This window comes from Belonocnema kinseyi, chromosome 3 (assembly GCF_010883055.1).
Source record: "Belonocnema kinseyi isolate 2016_QV_RU_SX_M_011 chromosome 3, B_treatae_v1, whole genome shotgun sequence".
Taxonomy (NCBI): domain Eukaryota; kingdom Metazoa; phylum Arthropoda; class Insecta; order Hymenoptera; family Cynipidae; genus Belonocnema; species Belonocnema kinseyi.
In genome coordinates this window covers 65,526,790-65,549,971 of record NC_046659.1, presented here as the reverse complement: position 1 = coordinate 65,549,971, position 23,182 = coordinate 65,526,790, and the positions used below count along the sequence as shown (strand labels likewise).

General features: G+C 29.5%; 1 protein-coding gene across 2 annotated transcripts in view; it reads left to right on the top strand.

Annotated features, from left to right (window-relative positions):
• LOC117168771 (tyrosine-protein phosphatase Lar) overlaps nucleotides 1-23,182 on the top strand; it is a 510,283-nt gene that overhangs the window by 468,462 nt on the left and 18,639 nt on the right. For both annotated transcript variants that reach the window (XM_033354548.1, XM_033354547.1), the window contains 5 exons: nucleotides 368-468; nucleotides 580-909; nucleotides 3,955-4,105; nucleotides 7,558-7,854; nucleotides 20,804-20,943. In XM_033354548.1, the coding sequence (XP_033210439.1) occupies nucleotides 368-468; nucleotides 580-909; nucleotides 3,955-4,105; nucleotides 7,558-7,854; nucleotides 20,804-20,943 (1,019 nt within the window). The remainder of the gene's footprint in view (nucleotides 1-367; nucleotides 469-579; nucleotides 910-3,954; nucleotides 4,106-7,557; nucleotides 7,855-20,803; nucleotides 20,944-23,182) is intronic.

Here is a 23,182-nt window from a genome sequence, read left to right as displayed (position 1 = left end):
CGGATGTCAATGAGGGGAAGAGGGCGGTTAAGAAATTGCTTAAAATTGGTAACATAGCTTATGGATGATTCCTTGTGCCATACAGTAATGAGGAATAATAAACAATATGTAAACAGGAATTCGAAAATATAAAAATTACGGCAAATAGTAATTCGGAAGAATAAAGATGAAGAAAATTGGCAAGTCGGAAAAATAAAAATTATAGTAAATTGTTGTTTGGCAAAATAAAAATTAGGGAAAATAAAATTTGAGAAATATACATAGTCCTCCTCTTTTTAAATCTTTTGTTTCGTATGTAGGCCGACTTAGCATCGAAATTAGCCAAATGGACTGTTTCGAATTCTCCTGATGGTAATGTTTGTTTTAGAACCTGGTACGGCGCCACGAAAGGTACAAGTCCGACCTCTTAGTTCCAGTACTATGGTGATTCAGTGGGATGAGCCAGAAACTCCAAATGGTCAAGTAACAGTAAGTACTAAGTAGTTTCAAACTTGTTGCATCACTTCAATTTAACTTCTCATCCCTGTCTACAACTTGTTCTGGAACCAAATTGACCATCTAATTTTCTTGTTATCCTAGGGTTACAAGGTGTACTACACAACAGATCCAAATCAGCCAATGGCGTCATGGCAATCACAAATGGTAGATAATAACCAGCTGACGACCATTTCGGATCTAACACCTCACACAATTTACACTATCACGGTTCAGGCAATCACTAGTGTTGGGCCTGGTCCTGTTAGTCCTCCAGTTCAAATAAAAACGCAACAAGGGGTACCAAGTCAGCCCGAAAATTTACAGGCAGTGGACATTGGGGAGACCAAAGTGACGCTCCAATGGGACAAGCCTGCTCATAGCGCCGAAAATATTCTCAGCTATGAGCTATATTGGAACGATACTTATGCCAAGGTAAATCATTCAATCATTATCTGAAATTAATGAAGGGCACCACTTTAGGGTATATTTCAGGATTTTAAATATGGGGGCGGATAGTTGTCAAGGAGTTCTCAAGTTTAGACTATGACTTTTTTTCAAATAAAACTATAAAAAAACATGTGCTGAAAGCACGTGTAAATTTTTGGCCAAGCATAAATTGCCTAAATGATGAGAAAATGATGGGAAACTATTTTTCTATGGTGTCTTACATGCGGCACATATTTGGTTAAAAATTCTATTTCATAAACTATTTAAACTATATTAAACTATTTCATTTATGTCAAAAATTTATCTTTTTTAATAAAAGATTAATCTTTTTATTTGAAAATTCATCTGTTTGATTGAAAAGTTAACTATTCTATTTTAAGTTGAAAAATTGATTTGTTTCATCTGAAAATTATTTTTTTTCGAAAAAGTAATTTCATGAGTTGAAACTTCTTTTTTTTTTTGATAAATTAATTTGTTTGGTTGAAAATGTGTCTTTCAGTTAAAAATTCCATGTTCCATATTATGTGGGAAAATTATCTGCTTTGCTTAAAATTTAATTTTCTTGTTTGAAAATTTATCTTTTTGGTTCAAAATGTACTTTGTTTGGTTGAAAATTAATTTGCTTACTAAAAATTTGACTATTCTATTTTCAGTTAAATATTTATTTCTTTGTTTGAAAATTCAACTTATTTGGTTACAAATCCATATTTTTTTGTTGAAAACTTAACTTTTTGCAGGAAATTCGCCTTTTTGGCTTGAACATTCATCATTTTTTCTGTGTTGACTGAAAAATCTTTCTCGGTCGAAAATTTAACTACTTTTCTGAAACAAATTTTTGATTAATAATTCAGATTTTTAGGTTAAAATACAACTCCCTGCTTGAAAGTTGAACTACTTTATTAAAATTCCATTTTTTCATGAAGATTCATGATTTTAGCTAAAAATTCAACTGTTTGGTTGAAAATTAACTTTTTTGTTGAAAACTCATATTTTTATTAAAAATTAAACTCTTTGGTCAGAAATTCGTCTTCTTGGTTTAAAAACTTAATTATTTGGTCAAAAATGCAACTATTTGGTAGAAAGTTTATGTTTTCAGGTTAAAAATTCATCTGTTTAGCGGAAAACTCGTCCTTTTAGCTTGAAAATTCAACACGTTGGTAGAAAATTGAACTATATTTGGTAGCGAATTCAACTGTTTTGCAGATAAATCATATTTTCGGCTTGAAATGGAAACTATTTTGTAGAAAACTGATCTATTTGGCAGAGAATTCACATTTTCGGATTCAAAATAAAAAAATAATCTTTTTTGGTAGAAAATCCATTTCTTGGTTAAAAATGCAACTATTTGGGTCACAATTAGTCTGCTTTAGTTCCGGATTCATGTACTTTGTTGAAAATTCGTCTTTTTTGGTTAAATTTAATTGCTTAGAAAAAAATTGAAATCTGCTTTTTAATGTAAACTGTTATATTTTTTGTTGAAAATTTAACTCCTTGGTTGAAAATTGAACAAATTTCTTAAACATTAATTTTTTTGTAGAAGCTTCCTAATTTTGTTAGAAAATATATATAATTTTTAATAAAAAAACGAATTTTCTACAAAACAATTCAATTTACAATTATTGGAAATTGAACTGTTTTGTTGAAAATTCGTTTTTTCATTGAAAATTAATTCTTTTTAATGAAGGTTTAACTTTTGCATTTCTGATTAAAAATTGATTTTTTCATTATAAAAGCTCAGCTATTCAGTTGTAAATGTATGTAGTTTGTCGAAAAACTTGGAATTGTCAGGGAATTTTTATATGCCTGGAAAAACCTGGAAATGTCATGACATTTTTTTATATGGGGAGTTTTTCAAGAGCGTACTCATTTTGCTTAAATTGCAATACAAAATTGAATAACAATTATTCTTCTTTTGTAAAAATAGTTTTATATTATTGTATTTAACTATTTGTTTAAAATGCTTTCTTTTTTAATTAATTTTTTTAACCTAAAAGTAACGCTTCTATTTTTGATTGAAAGTCGATCTTTTTTAGTTTTTTTGTTTTTGCAGAAGAGTAATTTCATGAGTTGAAGCTTCATCATTTTTGTGAAAAATACATTTGTTTTGTTGAAAAATACATTTGTTTTGTTGAACTTTTTGTTTCAATATTTTTACTTGTAAATTTACGAACTTTGAAGCGATTTAAATTGAATTTAATATAGCACCCACAATAATGTTACTCAAATATGGACAGCATTTGACGTATAAGAAGATGGAATAAAAATTCTTCAGAATTATTATTCAAATCCATGAACTTTAAATACCTATTCAATAAATGATTAATTATATTCTTAGTATTATTTAATTAATCGTTGGTGCTTGTATATTTAAGACTATAATTTGACGAAAAATTATACCTGGAAAAACTTGAGATACTTTAAAGAAAACTGGAAATTTCAGGGCATTTTTTTTCTTAGATTTAAGTATTTATTTTTTCAATTAAAAATAGGAGGTTCAACATTCTAAAAATTAATAGGAGCGCAACTAGAACTAAAAAATTCTTATTTTACTATTTTAACTAACCATGAATCATTTTAGAAGGAACGTTAAGAAGAAAATTTAATTTTCTTTCCCCTGTGGAACTAAAATCAATCGAGAAAAAATTGATTTTTTTGTAAATATAAGAGAACCTACAAAATCGCCCGGAATATATATTCCATATTATTAAATTTAAAAAAAACACACTATTTTCTATACAAGTTATATAAACTTGTTTCAAACATCATATTTTCTCTTATCAAAATGTATTTTGCAATAAAATACAATTTCTATTAGTACTACCTTTGTTTTCGGAAATAAAATTTCTGATTTTTAAAAGTAAACAAAAATCGCTGTTTTGAAAACGGAATCTATCCATTTTTCGGTTTGGTTCCAAAGTTATCTGGACAAATCTCAAAATCCAAAAATTTTGCCTGATTAGGGATTATTGCTTAGTACATGAAAATTAAATCGCAAACTCTCTAATGACTATTTTCGGGGGGGCGGTTCAGGAAAAGCACCATCGTCGGATTCCCGTGACGGAGAACTACACCCTCACCGGATTGTATCCAAACACTTTGTACTACGTTTGGTTAGCAGCTCGCACGCAAAGGGGTGAGGGGGCCACAACGACTCCTTATCCGGTTCGGACAAAGCAGTATGGTAAGCAGAAAAAAAACGAAAAAATGTGAGAAAAAAAGTTTATGCAGCAAGGAGTGCCAAATGGGCGATGGTCCCGATTTTCCATAAATTATAATCATCGATTATTTATCAATCGATTTGTTTTTCTTCATGGAAAACCGTGGATCACGACGGCACAGCAGGTAGGAGATGCCGTAGCGCTAGACGCTCCTGCTAGTAGAGTAAGCTATATTTGAGTAAAAAAACCTTCTAAAAGTCACTAACCGTGAAGATTAAATATAAAAATCTTTTTAAAAAAATCAAGAAGACTCAATTTGTATGGTCAACGAATTAGTTCGTTGAAACGTGTGGGAGAGTGAGAATGATTGCATGCACTGCAAAGGAAAAACCATTTTTGGATGCCACTTTATATATATATTTATATATACGTACATATCATACATATAACTTGCACTAAGCACTGCATCGATATATGTGTGTGCATTTTGGGCACCTTTTTTTCATTCTAAATAATCTATAGTTTACGTTTGGTTCTATTGTATCTTCGAGCGATTTTACCTGTTTTTCGCTCGAAATTAATTCAGTTTGTCGAAACAGGGCCACAGCGTGACTCTCTAATCACGTATTTTTTACTGTTTAAGGATGAATTCTTAAGTTTTACCTTTTGACAAGCATTATTTTGTTTCCCACAGCCACCTCTCATCGATCAACTTGATGAAACTGCTTCGAATTAAAATAGAGTCGCCACGTATGCGTTTGATTTCTTTTGTGCTATTTTAAATTTTGATATTTCACTAGACTTCTGTCATTCATGTTAGAATTTTATGCACAGAACCAATTTATTTATCTGTGTCCTCTTTTATCTGAATTAACAGGGTTGCTACAGATCAGGAAATTCCATAAAATCAAGGAGTGTCAGGGAAAACCTAATAGAGTCAGGGTATTTTCGATAAACTAAAGTTGAACTTAAATTGAATATTTTGTAAAAAATTCTACCATTTTTTAATTATTTTGTTGTTATTGAAGATTCAATTATTTCGTTGAAAATTCCTAATTTTAGCTTAAAAATGACTTTTTTCCTTGATAATTAATATTTTTTTGTTGAAAATTCAAAAAGTTAGTTGAAAGTGGAACTACTTTGTTAAAACATTAATTTTTTTCGTCAATGATTCATCATTGTCGTTAAAAAACTTGTTGTATTGTTTAAGATTTAACCGTTATGTGGAAAACTACCTTTTGTTGTTGTGAATTTTTTTTTTAATTAAATTTTTTTCTGAAAATGTAACTATTCCGTGGTTATAGTTGAAAATTTATCTTCTTCAATTGAAATTCATCTATTTGGTTGAAAATTCGTTTCTTGATGAAGAATATTAATCTTCTTTGTGAATTATTAATTTCTTTAGTTAAAAATATAACTATTCGGTTGTAAATCTCTTGAAAAATTTAAATATTTATTCGAAAATTCATGTCTTTTGTAAAAAAAAAAGTTTTTGTTGAACATGTATGTTTTTGGTTAACAATGAATTTCATTGGTTCAAAATTAGTTTTTTATTGAAAATTACTTATTCTAACAAAAAATTTAACTTTTTCATTTTTCTCGAAATGTATCTCTTTTGTAGAAAATTAATCTTTTTGGCTGAAAATTGATCTGTTTGGTTTAAAATGTAACTATTTCGTTAAACATTTTTTCTATTTGGTTTAAAAGTATTTTTTCACTGTAAATTTAACTGTTCTATTTTAAGTAAAATATTTGATTCATTTTACGTGAAAATTTAACTATTTTGTTGAAAATGTATCTTCTTCTGTTGAAATGCATCTATTTGTTTGAAATGTCATGTATTTTGTAAAAAATTAATTCTGATTTAAAATGTATGTTTTTGGTTTAAAATGAATTAATTTGGTTGAAAATTAGTTTTTTGATTAAAATTAATTTTTTAACAGAAAATTTGACTATTTCATTTTTGTCGAAAATTCATCTTTTTTATAGAAATTTAATCTTTTTGATTGGAGATTCATCTGTTTAGTTGAAAATTTAACTATTCTATTTCAAGCTGAAAACTGTTTGTCTTAGGTGAAAATTCAACATTTTGTTGAAACTTTCTTGTTTGTTCTTTTTTTTTGTTTTTGCAGAAGAGTAATTTCATGAGTTGAAGCTTCATCATTTTTGTGAAAAATACATTTGTTTTGTTGAAATTTGGTCTTTTTCAGTTGAAAATTCCATATTCGATACTTTGTGGAAAAATTATCTGCTTTGCTTGAAATTTAATCTTCTGGGTTAAAAATGGATCTTTTAGGTTAAAAATGTACTTTATTTGGCCGAAAATTAATTTGCTTACAAGAAATTTACCTTTACGATTTTTTGTTAAAAATGGATTTGTTTGTTTTAACATTTTTTCTTTTTGGATAGAAAATTCATCTTTTGACTTAAGAATTCAAATATTTGGTTAAAATAATTTTTTTTCATTTAATTCATCATTTTAGCTAAAAATAATTTATTTAGTTGAAAATTCAACTTAATTTTGTTACAATTCTATATTTTTTTATTGAAAACTCAACTTTTTTGCAGGAAAATTCGTCTTTTCGGCTTGAAAATGCAACATTTTTTATGATGTTTTTTTCTGTGTTGACTAGAAAATCTTTCTTGATTGAAAATTTAACTACTTTATTGAAAATTCTTCGTTTTAGTTTAAAAAATCGTCTGTTTTGGTTGAGGATTGAATCAATTTGTTGAAAATTCTTTGTCTTTGAATTTAATTCAACTGTTCTTGATTGAAAATTAAAATATCTTTTAGTCGAAATACTAACCATTACTCTTTTTGTCGAGAATTCATTTTATGACCGAAGATTCATCAATTTTGTTGAAAATTCCTTTTTTTTCTTCGCTGAAAATTGATTGTTTTAACCGAACATGTAATTTTACCATTTTTTGTTAAAAATTTATATTTTTTAATTGAAAACTCTACTATTGGATTGAAAATCCGTGTATTTAACATGTCTTACGTAATTTGTGGATGATCCCTCATACAATTCTGTATGACTGTTGTCACGAAAATTGTTTAAAATAAACTTAAAGTCAAACTTTATTTTTGCATCAAAATTATTCATCTCCTAGGTGTAGGGTTGTATATATATTTATTGATGTTCATGATCAGGGAAAGCCGGGGAATTTCGAAATTGGGATTTTGTAGCAACTCTGATTAAAAATAACATTTTAAATTAGTTTGTTATGTTCCTTGCTCTCTCACGCTTCAATTAAGAGGGGCTGTGTCACAATAAGCAAATTCTAGAGAGCATTGCGAGTTTAGTTTGAGCACAAGTAGTTAGCAATAATGTTATCCAATCATGAAACCACCCTGTTGGAGATTCAATTTCTTTTCGAAGAACAATCAGAGGTAATCATTGGTTGGTGGCTGCGATAATCCTGTACAGACCCCCTTTTTTCTTTTCCCCTCCTATAATTGAGTGTTGTGCAGTACCCGGGGCTCCGCCTCAGAATGTAAATGGAAAGGCAGTCAGCCCAACATCTATATTGGTAACGTGGGATCCTCCACCTGCGGACCGCTCCAATGGAATGATCGCTTACTACAAACTCCAAGTCGTCGAGAGCGGACGGTCCGATTCGGAAGCCAAGGTCATCAGACTAAACGACACAAGATTTGTTTTGGACGAGCTGAAAAAGTGGACCGAGTATCGGATCTGGGTAGTTGCCGGGACCAGCGTAGGTGACGGACCTCCCAGTTATCCGTTGACTGTCAGAACTCACGAGGATGGTATGTATCAAACTTGACGAAAATCTTTTTATGACCTACAACGCCTGCAAGGAGTATGGCGTGAGGAATGCGTTGTACAGCCGAATGACTTATCGGATCGATTTTTCTCAAAGGACGGAAAACGCTTTTAAGTAGATTCTCGCTTTTTTTCAATTCAATTTTCTACATCCGGACTGACGATTACATAAATCACTAGAAATTGTACAGAGCACAGTTAAAATCGCTTTCGGAAAAGTTCGTTCGACTCTTTTCGTACTTCTTAGACCGCTCTTTGCAGGTGGGAGCCAAAAATATAAAAGCCTGCCAAAAATCCGCGTTTCCAGTGCGAGATGCGCCAACAATTCTGACTTTAATTATATTTTCGATTTCAGATTCCACTAACTCTTCTGCCTCTTTCCCTTCAATCTCAAACTAACCAAACACAATCCTATTTTCTTTTCATTCTTTTTTCTCTCTGTATCGTTTACTCCATTTCAACAATATATTATAATACTCACATATTTTCTCTTGAGGGTACTCTTTCCATAAAATTATAACTATTTGAGAAAAATAAAATTCAAACAGAACTCACATCTAGAATATACTTCGAGAATCTTACTCTCCTTTTCTCTAATCAATGTTCTCCTCGCGAAATCTTTGTGAATCTGACTCCCTTGATCAACGAAACTAGCCTTGCCATTTTTGGCTGGCAATATTTTATATTTTTGGAATTTTTTGCGGTAAAATTCTTGTTCTTGCCGCCCATTGTGCCCCCAGGATTTTTTCCAGGTACACGCAGCCACGGATTTTTTGGACCGCTGTCAAATAATTTTGAAGTCAGCGAGAAAACAAAATTTTTCAAATGTCTTTTCAGGGCCTAATCTCTTTTGACACTAGTTTTTTGTGCCATTGCTGGAATAGATTTTGACACATTAATAATACCTAATACTCACCGAAATATTTTTGTCTTTTCTTAAAGCATTTGCAGGAGGATGATCCAGGTTTTAAAAACAGCTAGTTTTTAAGATAATTTACACTACGTACTATCTAATAATATGTATTCACACAATCTATGTTTCTTTCGGATGGTTAACGTGATTCAGTAAAATTAATTTGTTTCGTTCTTAGTTTATTTACTCACTTTTGCCACGTCTCAAGAAAATAGAAGGACCAGCAGGCTACCAAACTTCCTGTCTGTTCGCACTTTCGACTTCTACCAAGGAACTTTTGAACAATGAGAACAAAACAAAAATGGATTCTAGAATAAAGAAAGATTAATGTGTCAAAAGTTTCGGAATGCGAAAGTATTAACTTTGCGGAAGAATGGCAACTAGCAAATCCATTTTGATACGCTTATATATATTTAGCATTACACGCGAATGTATTTTACACACAAGAATATATATAAACGCACTTAACTCTTTTTTTCCCTATATATATTCTATATATATTTCTATATCTCTGATATAAGGCTCTTCTGTCTTTAGTTGAGATTTAGTTCTATTGTTTGCACATGTTTAGAGCATGCATTCGTTTGTTTAAGATCCAAAAGTTCACCAGCATCCAATTTTAAATTGTCCTTTCACAACCTTCCACATACCCTGATTCTTCCCCGACTTTCCTCTTACCTATACCCACCACTCAACTCTGCCGAGTCTGACAACCACTCGATTTTCAATTCTTCCCTTATTCAATGAATGGCATGCCGATGCATGGGACACTTTATTTTTACCAGAAAAAATCCTCAAAATTCCCGCATTTTCCCTCGGAAGGCATTTCTCTGAATTTCATCATATTTCTGGGACTCAAATCTATTTTTCGATGAATTCCAGAATTTAATCTTTTTCAGACGAATATTCTTCAATTGCATGATCTCTTCCTATCGAAACATTCCTATTTTTCGGTTTCCTTTAATACAGATTGCAGGGAACAAGAGATATTTAATTTTTCTTTAAAATATCGTTTATCTAGGATAATTTAAAGGGAGAATGAATTTCTTATTTTCGTTACCTCAAACTGTTACACAGTGGGTAAAGTTAGATTATTTTCGACCGATTAATATTAATCTTACAATTTTGATCCTATTTGAGCGTTAAATAATTTTTTTATCTACATTTCAGTGAGATTTGTGAGATCCAATTTTGACATTTAAAAATTTGTTGAAACTACGCATTGTATGTAAAACTTTATACAATCAGATTACAACATTTAAGAAAAAAGTTTCATTTTACAATTAACAAGTTAGTGAATGAAAGTGTTACTTCAATGTTAAAAATACTTGGAGACTTTATTTTTCATTTTTTGGTTCGGAATATACGTAAAAACAATGTCTACTTACCGTTTTTTTAAATGTAAATTAATTCTTAATGTTACAAAAGAAATTAATTGAACAAATACATATTTAAAGATTTATAGCTCTAAAAGTTTCAGTTTTTAAAAAGAATTAACTAAAAATTTGTCGAAAATAAAATTTTATTTGCGATTTTTTAATCCCCAAGAACAATTGTTAAGTGTGTAAATGAATTTAATAAAAAAAATACAGGGATTCGTTTATTTTTAATCGACATATTTCCGCTTTTAACGCTATCGATTTCAGATTCCTTGGAAAAATCTTTAATCTTGTGATACTTCATTCAGGAACAATAATTATATATTTTATAAACAAATTTATAAGTTCATTACTTGTCAACAAATTGATGTATTTGTTTATAAACAAATACAGTTTTTTTGTCAATTTTCAAGGGTCAAATGTCGTTTCATTATTTTATCAACAGTTTTATTTAAAAATCCACGATCTCATTTTTGAAGAGTTTCCCACTGTTTCTTCAAACAGTTAAAATTTTACTCTGTTGTGACTTTAGCAGTTTTATGGATTTTTTAATAAAATTTTTCATATAAACAAAAAATGGTAGCTCATAGATAAAAGAACATAGGAAAATTGTTTAGAGTTAAAATATCGTGCATATTATTTATTGTTGACAAATATTTTATCAATTCTATGGAAAGTTTATTAAAATTAAATTTAAAATAATTAAATTGAAGAAAATGGCAACTAACTATTGTTTTCAAGTATATTCCGAACAAAAAAACTAAAAGTGAAGTCTAAACATATTTTTAATCTTGACGTGGCACTTCTACTCATTAATTTATATATTACATTTTTTTAAATATACTATTCGAATATATATTTAGAAAATATGTTAAAAGTAACGTTTAATGATAAAACCCATTTATTTTTAGCATTTTATAGTATCCAACGGAATTTCAATAAATAAATAAAAATATTTCAAAATCGTATCTCACAAATCTCTTTGAAATTGAATTAACTTTCTCTTTTTCAACGCTCAAATCAGATCAAAATTGTAAGGTCTAGAAAAATTTGTCCAGTAAAGCATTTTTTGTCCCACTGTGTGTTGCACCAACCTCTCCAATTGAAATACACCACCTGCAGGTTTATTTTTTCAAATGCAATTTTCAGCGGCCCATGTTAAAAATTGATATCTACATTTTTATTAAGCAATCAAAAGAAAAATCGATTTTTAAAGCCGACCCAGAATTTATGTGTTGAAATTTACAAAAATATATATGATACATTTTGAAGCTGATAACCGAATATTTAACCCTAATCTTCAAACAATCTTTTCAAGTTAATTGATTATGTTTTAAAGTGAAAGTACGAAACTGCATTGAGTCGCATTCCTTTATTATTTTACATATCCCTTGCCTTCCTCATGATCCTTCAAACAGACTCGGTAAAGCGAAGTGGTACGACAGAAAGCACTGCTAAAAGCACCCTATCGTGTAAGCTCGCACTTTGTGAAGCACAAGCAAATTTTGAACATTATAAGCGAACGTACGCGCACCGCAATAATGATATTTTTCGGGCACAATCGCACCGCATACACGCATACGCAACTTTCATTTTCACATAAATATATTCTCCATACACTGTGAAAAACAAAAATTATCTTAATAATTATTTAAAGAATTTGATTTTCAATCATTTTTGCACAACTAGTGATTTTTTTTAGTTATAAAAATTAAGTTAAGCTTTAAATCTGATTTTCAATGTATGGATATATTTATGGGTTTGAAAACGTTATGCTTGTATTATAATAATCATCATGAGTTTAAAAGCACATCTAAATATTGTGCCGAGCACCAGCACTAAGAGCACCCAACAAGCATCCCACTGTCGACTGCCATGCGACTTATGTCTCGGAATGTCGTGACCTTGAAACTCAAAATTTCACGTAGAATATAGCCGATGCACTTTGAGATCACGACTAGGCGAGACTGGTGTGAATGCGCGTATGAATGCTGTAGAAAAGAAGGAAATTAAGTTAGGAAGGAATAATTACTTTGCTTCAGGCCAGATTAGACAGCAAAGTACAAATATTTTTATTAAAAATCCCATTGGCATGGAAAAGGAATTCATTAGCTGATTATCAATTGTTTCAAGTCGAAGTTATAATTAGTTTGTAAATTACCTTTATTCTTGAAATAATAATATTACATATAAAATAATTCTTGGAAGAATTGCATTTTTTATGTCATTTAGAAATTCTGTACATTTGTAAAATATCAATGTTCTAAAACTTCAAGTCTTTAATTTTCAAATTTTAAGACATCAGTTTGATATTATTTACTTTACCATCATTATAATTTACATTTCTCAAACAACGAACAAAAAATTGGTATTTTTTTATTGCTGTAAACTACAAAGTTAAAAAATATAATAATTTTGTGGCATTCTTTGTTAAAAATGGTTCAATGTTGAGTGTCATTTTTTATTTTAAATAATTGAAACCTGAATTGATTAATATAAACGGAAAAAATCCAACTATTAGGAATTATAGATCTTAATGTTTTTGATCTACTAATTAAATTTGTTTTTATATTTCCGAAAAATCTTCTTTTTTATCCAACAATTTAAAATTAAAAGTTAAAAATAGTCTGCTTTTAAAGGATTGAAATTCAAACTTGCAAACGCTTGACTTATAAAAATTGTTATCATCAAACATTTAAAAATAAAAAATGTTCAAGGTCACAATTAAAATTGTTCGATTTTGAAAACCTCATTTTTAAATTATTCAAATTTGAAATTCTATAATTTAATTCAGTATGTTATTTGATGACTAATAAAAATATAGTTTGTGCTTGTACCTTGAGAACCTTACTTTTCAACATTTTTGATAATAACTTGGTTAATTTTTATTTTATTTATTCAAATAAATATTTTAATTCAATTTTTATTATTATTATTGATTTCGATGTTTAAGAAAATAGAATATCACGAGAAAGAATTGTAATATTGTTTACCCCTAGATTGTTTTTACCCTAGATTCTGCCCTAGGGTAAAAACTTGGTGCAAAGAAGTGGCAAAATTTCAATAACGTTTGAATACTTACAAAAGTTTTAAAAAATCATTATTGATTATATTTTGATCAAATTTAATAATATTGAAAAAATATTATTGGTTTGAATTTTTTTTAATGATGTGAAGAGTTGGAAATTTATTTATTATATTTGGTAATTTACGATTAATTTGTAACAAGTTTGATTTAAACGTTTAAAATGAGCCAAAGAACTTTAAAATTTTTTCTTTAACTAAAACTTATTAGACGCATAATTTTATTACCTTTCGTCTTATTGTTAGGCAAAAAATTTTATTGTAATTTTATAAAAACATAAGAACTTTAACCACAGCTCAAAAATAGGCATGTAGATGATTTATTTCGATACTGTATCTCTCGTTAAACATTTTAAATGATAGACTTTTAAAAACTTAAGTTAAAAACGTTTTCAAACTCAACGTTTTTTATCTTACTCTTAATTTAGTGAAACATGAAAAATGTTTTGTCACTAGATCTATTACTTTTTCGTGGTACTAAAAAACGAAATATTTTTCCTCCACGATTTTTTGCATACTTCAGAAGTTTAAAAATCTCTCTTAATCTGTTAACCTTCAATCTGTTGCCTTAAGACTGTAACGTCTTAGACAATTTTTACGATTATTGCTCCTCAATTCATTGTACTTTTTAAACTAGTCAGAACAACTTTTTATTGAAATTCCTTATACATTCATATTTTTCAAAAATAAACTTTCTAAATGGCAACCACATCTATAATTCTGAATTCTATAACCTGGACCTTAGATAGATTTGCAAATCTCTGAAGAAACGAATGCTAATTATCATAACGGATTCTTTTTCTGCCTGAAGGCAATACAAAAGCAAATCTTGTCGTTTGAAAGCATTTGGTCTGTATTGTCTGGGATTCCATCGAATGAGACGTATAAATCTCTTGCCGCACAAGTTAATGGTATTATTGAACTGCATTTCCAGTAGAATGCTCGGGTTCGAAGTTTGGAATGACAATGAATATTGTTCGAATTGAAGATTATTGTATTTAGCACGTAGTACCATTAATGTAATAAACGTGCTGGCGAGAGACGAAGGAACGCAAGGCGACTAATTTGATTCATTTGAATACCAATATCCAACGAAAGTGCCGATCTGTTTGTGTCAGTTTCTGGATCGTGCTCTCAAATTCAGACTTATGCGGCACTCTTTAAACGACAAGGTATAAAGGAAAGAGAGTCTAGACCAACAAAGGTGTTCAGCCATCGTAAGTAAAGTCCTGGGCACGTTAAATTGCCCTGGTGTTATTCCCAAATGGTTGGTACAATCAATTTTTCCATACATTTACAAAACTAATTGCCAGAATGATAAAGCCATTGAAAGTCATTTGATTGGAAAGCTATATGAATTATTAATCATTTGTCCAATATAATTTTGTACATATCTTCAGAACCTGAAGTTCAGAAGGAATATTTTGTGTTTAATTTTTCAGCTCAAAGAGCTGTGAAGGAAATAAAATTTGTTCTTTATGAATCTCAGGTGAATGAAATTTTGAAACTTAGAATTTTTGAATTGAAAGTTACAGTTTGTCACACAGAAAATTTTGTAGTGATGTAACATACACTTTTTTACCATTTTTGCCTAATACCATTAGCTGTTTGCATGGGAATCGACTTTTTGTTCGATTTTTGTCTGTAATCTATCGTATTGACTCGATATATTTAATGCCTTCGTATTGTCAGAACAGCACATCTATGGTTCTCATTTATTACATTATATATTATATATTGTATACTACACATAGAATTTGTATGATACTTTTCAGTTGAATTCTCAGTCATGAATTTTGAGATTAAGCTACGTTTCATGTAGATAACAATTTTGAAAGCCTTGTCGGTCATTTTCGTTGAGTTCCTGTGTTCGAGTGTTTGGCAAAGTAAGCGCATGGTATCTCCCTTTATCCCTTAGTTGTCATTGTAGCTCCATAATGGGTAGGCTAGCTCACGCGTTTCCGGGGATGGGCACACAATCCAGATTAGCAACTGACTCATTCAATGACCATGTTTCAGTAATTTCTCATTGTAATTCAATTGCTCTCGTTTGTTACACCAGTTGTGATTTAATACAGAAATATAACACGTTCGCCTTTCATGAAAGGGTAGTCGCACAAGATCAACTCGGAAATTGATGCCAATATACCAATAATTAAATGGCATCTGTCGGAATATAGGGAAAATACTATCAAATTAACTGTTTCTGTCAATTGAAAAGGAAATAATAATATAAATTTATGAAGTCAAATCGAATATTGAGGAAGATAACAATATTTGAGGATATTATAAACATTTATGCTTTGAAATTGATTTAAGTACAAATTTTTTTAAAAAATTTCGACAAAGTTTTCTTTGAAATTGGTCAAAATTTGACCTAGAAATGTCCTGGAAGTTTGAAATCCGACTTATGTAAGAACTCTGAAGTAGATTGCAATTTCTGTATAATTTTCAATATCAAACTATTAAACTTTATTTGAATCTCCTCTGTTGTCTAAATTAAATTAGAAGGTCGATTTGAAGAGTAGAACATTTAATTTACATTTAAAATTACCATCTGCAATGAAAATTGTCCAATTTTATTAATTTTTTAATTCTTTTATTTTATCCGCTTCTTATTATAATATTTTACATTTACCGTTATAGAATATTTTTTTTTTAATTATAAAAATGTTGTTATCAATTTGTTAATGCTGAAAAGTAAATTTAAAACATTTTTAAAGTGTTTTATGTTAAAAATTTTAGTTTCCGAATTGCTTACATTTTCGCGAATGCAGGTCAAATTTGGTTCAAGTTTGAAGAAATACAATTTAAAATGGTTGATTTCTGAAAATTTCTAGGTAGATTAATTTTTTCGAACGTTGAATTCTAATGCGTTCAATTTAAAAAGTTTCAATTTGTGAATGTGGAAATTCACAAAACTTAGAAATTGTTTAATTTTCTTCTGCCGTACAATAAAACAGAGTGAAATTGCTGAAATTTTTCGGACAGGCGTAATCAATTAAAATTTTTCATACATGAACTCTCATTGAATCACATTAATTTTTTCCTTTACAAATTTACATTTCACAAAGGACGGAATGCATGATTTAGGATTTATAATAAAAACGAAAACGCACAGACTTCATAAACTATATTAAAAAGTCGTCAAATAATTTAAATTATTTTGTATAATATAAATGGCAGCCCCCACAATTTCCGAATAATTCCGATTAAGAAAGATTTTTTGTTTGCCCATCCCCCAAACACGTACGATTTTCGAACGGTGTCGGTCCGCGTATTTTTGACTTTTTATTGGTTGGTTGGTTGAGTGTGTAAGAACGAGAGACACCTTTTTAACCAAAATAAATCCCCCGGCTCTTTTTTGCGGTGACTTTTCAGAACAGCATATACCAATTTTTCACAGAATGCTCCGACGGGTAATTTTTTACAACACAAAAGCGCGAGTTTTTTCACGAATGACCCCTCACGAACGTAGTTTACCTATGTATTTGTTGTCCTCTTTTTGTTTCTCTTATATGGGTTTATTTCCTTTTTTTATCCAAAAGCATTTTCTTAGGTCCTTCCCTTTGGAGATGTTTCGTATCGCCGAGAAAGGGAAATTAAAATCAATTTCGAAGAAAATTAAATAATATACACTCAGAATGTTTTTTAGTATCAAAAAAATTGTTCTTTGCATGCTATAATACTTGTTTCATCTTTACAAATTGGGCTTGAACCAGAGAAATTTGTTCCTTTTTTAATTTCGGCCAGTAAGTAAATTAAAAAAAAAATCCTTTCTTTTGCGGTACGGGACAGGTGGACATTAGCCTTTATTAGTTTCTTTATATTTGGAAGTAGTGATTGCGCATGCCAAAAATATTCTCACGTCTCCCGCCTCTCTGCGACCAACCGCAACCGAGGACCGAGCGAAAAACGACCGTATCAGAGAATTATTTAATTATTTAACCTCCATCGGGTGTAAATAATAATTACTGTCCATGCATGAATGGGAGGGAGAGAAAGCACGCATGTGAGGGTAAATGGGGACAGCGAGATAGCGAGAAAGAAAGAGACAGAGGACCCGTTATTGACCCTTACGACAATCAGTAGATGCTATATTCTTTGAATTGCCATTAATTAAGATTTTTTAATCTTACTCTACATTCTTGTACGTGCGAAGTTGACACGATTTTTTATGAATTTTTTCCCACTTTTTTGGCGACTTTTGGGGCGCAGCTGAAAAAAGTGAGTATTCTCTCCATAGACAACAAACCAAAAAAAAATCTCGTCTTAAACTCAACTATTAACTATATTCTTTTTTCATATTTTTCGCTTATAAATTTTTTCCCAATACGAACACTATGGGAAACGCGTCGCTAGTGTATCATTTTGTTACATTTTTTTGTTTCATAAAACAGACAAATCGCTATGATGGGTGTTTTTTTATTTTGTAGAACAGTATTTTTCACGGTTGTATACACAGTTTGATACCTTTATGCCAGGCGTGTGATATTTTATTTCTATTTCAATTTGCATTCTCTACCCTGCCGTAAAAGTCAATGCACTCGAAACCAAATTTGAATTTTTTACTTCAAATATTGTATCCCATTTTTAGTAAGAAGGGGCGCACTGGCGTGGGACTGAATCGGTCATATAAGATGATGGGCCGAAAGACATCGAGGGCCGCTCGTAACGCCCCTTAAAATAACAATAAAAGAATCAAAAATCTTTTAAATATTGGAAGTCTTAAGATACTATTTTAAAATCACTTAACAATCCCTTGGAGTCTTTACAAACACCCTAAAACTTTTTGGATCCTATAAAATCCTTGCGAATATTCCGAAGTTCGAGGAAATTCTGTGAATCCACATGAAATTTTGGTAAATCTCTTAAAATCATGAAATATTTTCAAGTATCTTGAAATATTAACAAATCTTCAAGTTGTTTGAAATGCCTTCTTTCTTGTGAATAAATTTTTTTAAATTCATTAAACTAGAAAATCTTTTGACATTATTATAAATCAAATCCGATGAAATTTCTTAAAATCCCTGTATATATTTACAATCTAATGGAAGTCTTTGAGATCCTGGAAAATTTATTAAAATACCTTCGAAATTTAATTAAGTCTATTTAAATCTCTTAAAATTCCTTTAAAATCATCTGAAATTCCTTGAAATTTATTAAATTATGCTGAAATCCTCAATTTTTGTGAATAGATTCTTTGAAATCTATTAAAATATGAAATCCCGTGAAATTACATGAAATTTTATGAACTTCCTAACATCCCTCAAAATATTTTAAGTCCTCTGAAATTCTTTATCATCCTTTGTAAGCCATTCATATACCCCTATTTGAACCTTTAGAAACATTTAATTGATAAAGTCCTCCGAAATCTTTTAAAATCCATTGAAATTCCTATATAATCTTTTCAAATATGCTAAAATCTTATAAATCTTGTCAAATCCTCTTGAATCTATTGAAATTCTTTGAAACCACAAGAAACCTTGAAATTTGTTTAATCTTGTGAAGATTTCATGGCATCTTTAAAAAAATTCTAAAATATTTAAAATATTTTGAAATCTTTTTAAGTCTTTAAAATCCTTTATTTGTTGTAAATCAATTAAAATATTAAACACAGTAAAATTAAATTCAATCTGATGAAATTCCTTGAAATTCCATGTAATATTTGAAATTCTATGAAATCCTACTTTGAGAACTTGGGAAATTCATTAAAATGCCCTAAGGTAAGCTTTTAAATCCTTTAAATTATTTAAGTTCTTGGAAATCTGATAAAATCCCTTGAGATCCATCAAGGCTGCTTAAAATCTTTTTGAAGGATTTCTAAATTCTATGCAATCCGTTGGAATCTTTTTAAATTTGCGAAAATCCTATAAATTTAGTAAACTCTTTCTAAATCTTCCGAAAATTTTCTAAAACCACTTGCACATTTTCTAAGTCTCTTAAAATCATTAGAAACTTTGGAAATTCCTTGTCATTTTTTTAATTCTTCAAAGATTCCATTGAATCTTTAAAAGTGCTCTAAAATATGTGAGACCCATTGATATATTTTTAAATATTTAAAAACCTTTGAAGTCCTTTAAAATATCTTAATTCTTCTGAATACATTCTTTGAAACCCATTAAAATATGCAATCCCTTAAAATCCCTCGAAATATTTGATTTCCTTTCAAATCCTTTATGATCCTGGAAAATTAATTAATATACCTTATTGTGAGCCTTTAAGGTCCTTAAAAATTACTGCATTCTTTGTAAATCTGATCAAATCCCTTGAAATCTTTAAAATAACATTATATTTATCAATTAATTCTTTCAAAGTTTTAGAAATCTTTTAAACTCTTTCAAAAAATGGCGTAGATGTTTTTGGGGTGGTCTGAAAAGCTATTATGATTGATGGTTGATTGGTTGATGAATCCCGGTTCGCCCCTGTTCAATAATATAATTACATAAATGATTTTTTAAATGTGTATTGACTTCTTACAGTGGGGTTTTATTCCACCACGAGCGAAACTTTAGTAGCAGCTGTAATTATTATCTTTTTCCTCGAACGTAGATAGGCAGTGTTGATTTTTTATTTCTTATACAAATTTCTACATGTTGCAAATTTTATTTCACCGTTTTTTACACGCGATTTTATTTTTGTACGTCGGATACTGGACTGTCCATGACACATGTATGCCATTAATTTTGAGTAATTTTTGATGTCAGCCTCCGCTTTTGTAAATATGCGGACTAGAAATTTTATTTATATCATCACTCTTTATGAAATCACAAGCCCTCTTAAGCACAATTTTTGAATCGTTAATGATGACGGCGATTTGTATGTTTGCTTTTGTTTTGGAGCACAGCTTTTTTCTTCCTTTTTCCTGGACACTTGTAGATAATCAATTTTATAATTCATCATGGACTCTCCAATAATACCGCCATTATCGTTAAGCCTTCTGCGTTTTTTATCAAAGACGCGATCATTTCTCAAAAATGAGATAAAAATGTGAATCAAAAAAATTATTGGTATTCAAATGGAGAATATTTCGTGATAGGGACGTAGAGTGTGGCGTAAGACGTTTCTGGTCATCGTGTAAACGTTTTAGTATTGAATTGTGTGACTGATTGCTTGTTCTCTTTATTTTCTACCTTTCTTTTTCTTTTCCTTTATGTTAAATTATCATAATTTTTTTATATTGTACATTAGTTTTCCTTTGCAGCTACCACCCACAACTTTTTCTATCGGTTTGGAAAAGCTAAATTGAAGATAGTATTTTCTTAATTCTATCTTGAATTTGAGTCCATCCTGTAGAAATGATCTTTTATTATTACTTTTGACGGGAAACGTACGAATAAGTGGAAATTGATTAATTTTAACTTCCTTGTTTATAGGCAATTTAAGTTTAATTATGATTTTCAGAATTTTCTTCTTATTTTCAGCACAGCGTTCGACATTTTTGCACTTTAAGTTTTCCCACCCTGTGTGAACGTGTATGTTTGAGTGTGTGATTGTACGTGTGAGTAGCAAGGGGTAGGATTGAGGGATGCAAATTAACATTGAGTTACGTTACAGTGCCAGGAGATCCTCAGGAGGTCAGAGCTACACCCATCAATTCTACAGCCATCCATGTAGAATGGAAGCCACCGAAATCGAAAGACCAAAACGGCGTCATACGGGGGTACCACATTCATATACAGGAAGTTAGTGAGAAGGTTCGTAATAACTTAAATTCGAATTCTATTTTTTAATTTATTTATTAAATTGTTGTATTGGGAGGATTATATAAATAAACTCTTATGTCACATTTGATCAAATATGAAATTATTAAAATAAAACTAGAGTTGCTATAGAACCTCGAAAGCCTGGAAAATTCCAGGAATTTTGAAAAGGATCCTTCAATTTTTTATTGCTATTTCCTTTTTAAGTTTTAATAATAATTTTAGTACTTTCCTGCTCATCTTACGAATTCAGATTGACAGAAATTAATTAAGTTATACGCACTAAAGATTTGAATGAGCTCTATTACATATTAGTTCTTTTGTAATATATTGAAAAACTTTGTTTATGATAAAATAATAGTCGAAAATCCTGTATAAATTTGCGTGATTAACAATCTTATGTACATTATTGGTTGATATTATCTACACGCCTATTTTTGAGCTGTTTTTAAGTGCCTAATTTTTGTATAAAATTAACATCAGATTTTTTCGTTGAAATAACACGAAAGTTAGTAATATACTGCGTCTAATATACCTATGTTTAAGGCAAAATGTCAATTTACTGAAACTGAACTTAAAAAAAATAAATTATTGACAGATTTTGCGAAGGCCACCCTACAATGCATAATCATTTATTTAAAATACTAATAAATGCAAAATAATCAATTTAATGTAATTAGTAGTTAAGCCACGATACAGGCTCATACATCAAAATGAGAATTGATTATTTTACTCATGTCTGTACTTATAATTAATGATTATATACTGTAGGTTGATTGTCTACTGCAGGACAATCCCCTCTGTTCCAATTTTTCGAAATCATTTCAATTCAAAGTTATTTTGCAATATATGCTTGTAAAATTAACATTTTCCCTTTAAAATTTAGGCTTATTAAACGCAGAATTTTACTACCCTTCGCGCTGTTATGAGGAAAAAATCGTGTTAATATTATAAAGATGAAGGCAATTTTTCAAAGCGCGTAATAGATCATTTCCGCCCGTAATGTACAAACTGTTTTCTGGAAATTATATTGTAAACAGTATCATTCTTGTAAATTGATTTGAGTTCAATTTTTAAATATAATTTTTAAAAATTCCCGGGAAATTGATCCAAAGTTGACCTGGAAATTGCCTGGAATTTTGAAATCCGACTTCTGTAACAACCCCGAATAACGAAAAGATGAAAAATCTTGGTGTATTTAATATTAAAAAATACATATGGGATATTTTCGAGTTATCTGGTTTTGTTTATCGCGTCACATAATAATATATAATTCAAGATATCTAACATCACTATTTTCATACATAAAATAAAATATTTTAAATAAAAACGTACAACTTTTTGAGTTCAAATTCACCTCGATAATATAAAAGAACAGAAAAAGTGAACGCCAACTATTCGTGTGATAATTTGAAATTAAATATTTAAAAGTTAATTTAAAATTCTGGCACTATAATGTACTTTTCATGTCCTGAAGCAAAATGTTTACTTTCATGAAGATTTCATGAATATCTCTTGCTATATCTTTTTATGAAAAGTTGGAATGCATTTACCAAAGCTTACAAAAAATTAAATTGCTTTACTGCTGTTTGTATATAGTGCCACAAATAAATAATTACTTACTATATTTTAAAAATCTTTTTGTAAAGAAAAAATTGTAATTAGAATATTTTGAATACGTTTTTCAAGTAGTTATACGCAAAACTGAGTAAAGCTGCTTGACTTTTATAGAATATGAACACTGGAGATCAAATAAACAATATTTTTTAATAAATTTCAATTTATTAAATATTAGTTTTTTAATTTTGAATACTGAATATTTTTAGTGGTTCGCTTATAGAGTACTTTAAATGTTTCTTTATTGAACTATGAATACTTTTAACATAAACTTGTTTACATTTAGGTTTTGTATATTCAGATTCCCTTATATTTACTTGCACTCATTTAAAAGTTTTAATATGAAATAATACAGTTTACAACCTTTCAATTAGAATGAGTTAACATTCTTATTATTTACAAATTATTCTATTGAAATTGTATTAATCCAGAAAGATTTAAATTTCGAATTTCTAAATTAAGAAAAAAAAAATTAAACAGTTTTATTTTAAAGATTTTTAATTTTATACTAGGCTTAAGGGCATGCGACACAGTGGGATTCCTACATTACCAACCTGTTTTTTCCATTGAACAAAATTTTTTTGTGAACCATAGAACTTTTTTGGTAAATGAAATA